The following is a 4,133-nucleotide window of genomic DNA, read 5'->3' as shown; positions in this document are numbered from 1 at the left end:
TATTCTATCTTTATTAATGTGGACTCAGGCCACTTGCTCTCTCGCGGTAGCTACAGCACATCATTCACTCACACTGACATCAGTGCTGCCTGTGCTTTCCCCACAACAGCTGATCAGCCCTCCCTCCCACACCCACCAGTCTGCACTCTACACATAATGATATTTTCTCTTCAGAAAAGATCCCAGGGGCACAGGTCGCATATTCTTCCTGCTGTGACTATTAGGCAGCACTTTTTAATTCCAGAAGTTTGTTCTGGAAGAGGTCAGCAGTCTCGCCACCTCTTCATGTTACACTAATAGGAGCACAGACACCTTCAGATGCAGCTGCAGAAAGAGGGGTCTGGGGATCTGACGTCGCAAAGTGGGACCAAGCATCACTCAGTCCCCACAAGGCAGCTGTCTCACACTGTGAGAGAAAAGAATCAGGAAGCAGTTCAGTCAGTCATGTAAGGGCTGACATTCTCCACAGCCCCCCACACGCTCACATGTCCCACTCAGAGACCCCCGCCATCCAGTGTGTCCCCTCTGCCCTAACCCCTCTCCCAATCTAGACGCCCCAGGGTCTCACCTTTAGGAACCATGAGAGACACATCAGAGCCCTGGGCCCTGTCACTGCCTGGGGAGAACAAGACCAGAGTGTGGTCAGAACCCACAGGAGAGAAACTGGAGAAGGCACTTTGAGGAGGGTGAGTCCCGCATGGCCTCCTGTCTGCACCCGCACAAGGGTCTCAGGATTCACACCCTCCGTACTTACTTGCAGCCTGGGTGTAGCCCCTTCCTGTTTGACCTGTGAGAAGAAAGTATCACGTGAGCGACCAGGGAGACGCCTGAGTCATGAGATCCTAGAACTCCCTAGTCCTGGACAACAAAGAACTTTTCAGAACCTTTTTAAAAATCCAGGACAGTCTCAGGAACATGAAGGAAGGAGACATGGGGGGACTGGACTAGCTGCCCTCCTGGAGGTCTGTCCTCAGCAGGGACATTCCCTCCTGACCTTCAAATGCTGAGAAACAGGCCCCCAACTGGAATTATGAAGATGAAAAATGTGTCTTTCATTTTCACATGTACTTTACAAAAGGGTCAGTCTTAGCATCAGCTCAGATTCCACAAGTGTGTGGAGGGTACTTTCCAGTAACAAGGCAGGCAAACTTCCACCTGGGCCAGAATCTTGCCCAGTGAGACAAAAAAAAAAAAAAAACAGATCCCTCCCTCCTTTCCCTACCTGAGTGCTTCTTCCTCCAAATCACAGCTCCAGTCACCACAGCTCCAATGACCATGAGGAGAACCAGGCCAACAATGATGCCCATGATGGGGATGGAGGGCTGAGGAGGTTCTGTGGAAGAAAGGGAAGGGGCCCAGACTTTAGGCTTCAGTCCTGACCTTGTTGATCATGTCCAGAAGGGCTCCTGCTTTATCTGAGAGGAAGCTCCATTCCGACCCCCTCCTTACCCCATCTCAGGGTGAGGGGTTTCTGTAGCCCCTCATGCTGCACACAGCACGTGTATCTCTGCTCTTCTCCAGAAGGCACCACCAGGGCCGCCCACTTCTGGAAGGTTCCATCCCCTGAAGGCCTGGTCTCCACAAACTCCATGTCCTGAGTCAGGTCTTCCCCGTCTCGCTGCCAGGTCAGTGTGATCTCCTTAGGGTAGAAGCCCAGGGCCCAGCACCTCAGGGTGACCTCACGGTCAGAGATGGGGTGATGGGCCACATGTGTCTTTGGAGGGTCTGAAGAGGAAGAATCAGAAAATTCACACTCCATGGGCCACTGAAGCAGTACCACGTGACCATGCTGAGAATGGACGAGATAATGGGTTTGAAAAGAAGCAGCACAAATGCCAGACACCAGCCTGGACTCCAGGGTCTGGGAAAACTCTTAGTTATTGAAAAATTCTAGAGTCAAGGTGAGTGCCATGGTAGGGGATTCCATGTAAGGGGAAAATACAGAGTAATGGTCCTGATTTGGGTGGAGGCTGAATGTCTCAGAAAAGTTGGAGTCTGGCCTCCTAAGATGGTCTCAGGGTGAGAACAGGCCTTGAGAGAGAAACTCAAGATTCACAAGATGGCAGTCAGGGTCAAAGGGCACCGCTGACCAGTTATTTCGGGGATGGTTTTCTGCTTCTCCAAATACACTGACTGCTTTAACTGTCCTTCAGAGAAATGGGGCCACTGGTGTATCACTGTCTTGTACAGAATATGAAAGCCTGGGGGGATTCCCCCTCTCCACATAAGAAGTTGGAGCGGTGTTTCCAGAAGGAGCCCATTTTCCTCTCCTCGTGGAAAGCCGGCTCCAGCCTGAGACGAGATCAGGGAGGCCCGGTGCCCCTCATACCTGCGCGCAGCAACGTGTCCTTTCCTGTCTCCAGGTGTCTAAGGAGCCACTGCACGCACTTGACCTCCAGGTAGTTCCGTTGGAACTCTGCCTCCCCGGAGGTTTCCCACTTGCGCTTGGTGATCTGAGCCACCGTGTTCGCCGCGGTCCAGGAGCGCAGGTCTTCGTTCAGGGCGAGGTAATCCGCACCGTCATAGGCGTTCTGCCAGATCCCGCGGAGGAGGCGCCCCTCCGGCCCCACGTCGCAGCCAAGCACCCACTGGAGGGTGTGAGACCCTGACCCGCCCCGACCACCCGCGGTGATTAAACTCAAACTGAAAATGAAACCGGGTCAAGTCCCCGCCCCCCACTTCCCCAGGCTCCTTCCTCGGACCCAGAGATTCGGGGCGACCCCAGCCAGTCCCTGGGGATGGGGGTCGTGACTTGGACCCGGGCCCATCTCGCTCACCGGCCTCGCTCTGGTTGTAGAAACCGCGTATGGTGTTCAAGCCCGTTCGCAATCTCTGTTGAGCTTTCTTGGCATCTCTTGTCATCGCTTCCCAATATTCCGGCCCCTCCTGCTCCATCCAAGGCGCCCGCGGCTCCATTCTCGGATTCGGGGCGTCGCTGTCGAACCGCGCGAACTGTGTGTCGTCCACGTAGCCGACGGCAAAGAAACGCGGCTCCCCGAGGCCGGGCCGGGACACGCACGTGCAGAAATAGCTCAGGGAGTGGGAGCCTGGGGACGGGGAGGGGTGAGACCCGGCCCGATGTTCCTCCTGGAGCGGGTCCCGGGTCAGAGGTGATGGGGCCGGGAGTGGGGAGGGGGCTGAGGGGCACGTGAGACCGAAAAGGTCGGAGAAGGACCGGGACTTCTTAGGGGAGAGAAAAGGGGGCGGGAAGCAGGGGAGGGACGGGACGGGACCAGGTGAGAGAGGACGGGCCTGGGCGAGGGCGGCGGCGTGGCTCCTTCCCTGGGGGTTCTGCCCATCCCACTCCCCCCGGCCCCCTGGCGGTCCCCTCGCCCTTTCCCGCAGAGGCCGTTCCCTCCCGACTCCGCACTCACCTGCCCAGGTCTCGGTCAGGACCAGGACCTCCGAGAGCAGCAGGAGGAGGGTTCGCGGCCCCATGACCCGTATCCTCCGGGTCTGGGGAGAAACCGAGTCCCGGCGGAGGAGGTGTGGGTACCGTTGGAGATCATAACCTGGAGTCGCGGGGCCGCTGATTGGCTTCTAGAAACCAGACACCCAATGGAAGTGAGAACTAGGGCCGCGAAACGAGTGTCTGGCCGGAAAGGCACAACACAGTTCGCTAAAAGAAAGTGAAACTCGAGGAGACTAGGGATTCCCCAACACAGTCCCGCCCCAAACAAGGCCCTTGACTCTGGGACGCTGAGGCCTTGAGAACCGCATCCGGTACCTGGGACTGCCCTGATCTCTCCTCTCGTGCACCGAGAACTCGGCAATCACACTCTCCCGAGTCCTCGCCCAGCGACTCTGTAGTCAGATATTTTCAGAACATTTTGGTCAGGATATTTATACAGTCCTACAAATTAGTGAGGACCCCTAGGATAATTTTGTTTATGTAGTTACTTCTGTCGATATTTTCCGTAGTAGAAATAACAGTTTAAACATTTTAAACTAATTTATTTAGAATAATGTTAATAACCCATGATTTTTACATGAAAAATAACTATTTCTCCAAATAAACTCTGTAGTGGGAACAGTGGAAGTTTTTTCATTATTATATTTTTGCAAGTCTTTTCCTTGTCTCTCTCACTGGATTTTATATTTGTTTTGCGTTGAATCCGTTATTTTGATTGAAA

At 54.5% G+C, this 4,133-nt stretch overlaps 1 protein-coding gene across 2 annotated transcripts; it reads right to left on the bottom strand.

The window, feature by feature from the left end:
- Positions 1 to 200: 200 nt before the first annotated feature.
- Positions 201 to 3,580, bottom strand: LOC139178975 (BOLA class I histocompatibility antigen, alpha chain BL3-6-like). 2 transcript variants are annotated; one of them, XM_070778148.1, is made up of 8 exons: positions 3,375 to 3,580; positions 2,778 to 3,047; positions 2,330 to 2,605; positions 1,450 to 1,725; positions 1,223 to 1,333; positions 755 to 787; positions 569 to 616; positions 201 to 406 (listed from the first exon to the last, which is right to left on the bottom strand). In XM_070778148.1, the coding sequence occupies exons 1-8, from the start codon at positions 3,436 to 3,438 to the stop codon at positions 402 to 404; spliced, it is 1,083 nt and encodes a 360-aa protein (XP_070634249.1). In that variant the 5' UTR covers positions 3,439 to 3,580; the 3' UTR covers positions 201 to 401. The 2 variants fall into 2 exon arrangements, with proteins under 2 accessions (XP_070634249.1, XP_070634250.1); XM_070778149.1 differs by lacking the exon at positions 1,450 to 1,725.
- Positions 3,581 to 4,133: the final 553 nt, after the last annotated feature.

This window comes from Bos indicus, chromosome 23 (assembly GCF_029378745.1).
Source record: "Bos indicus isolate NIAB-ARS_2022 breed Sahiwal x Tharparkar chromosome 23, NIAB-ARS_B.indTharparkar_mat_pri_1.0, whole genome shotgun sequence".
Taxonomy (NCBI): Eukaryota; Metazoa; Chordata; class Mammalia; order Artiodactyla; family Bovidae; genus Bos; species Bos indicus.
Note: the sequence above shows the minus strand (reverse complement) of the source record. Positions and strands in the feature narration are given on the sequence as shown.

Excerpts from the sequence above, each read along its gene's own strand:
- LOC139178975 (XM_070778148.1), bottom strand. The coding sequence starts at position 3,438 with ATGGGGCCGCGAACCCTCCTCCTGCTGCTCTCGGAGGTCCTGGTCCTG. Across the intron at positions 3,048-3,374 it reads CCTGACCGAGACCTGGGCAG|GCTCCCACTCCCTGAGCTAT; the intron begins GTGAGTGCGGAG and ends CCCCGTCCCCAG. Across the intron at positions 617-754 it reads GGGCTACACCCAGGCTGCAA|GCAGTGACAGGGCCCAGGGC; the intron begins GTAAGTACGGAG and ends TGTTCTCCCCAG.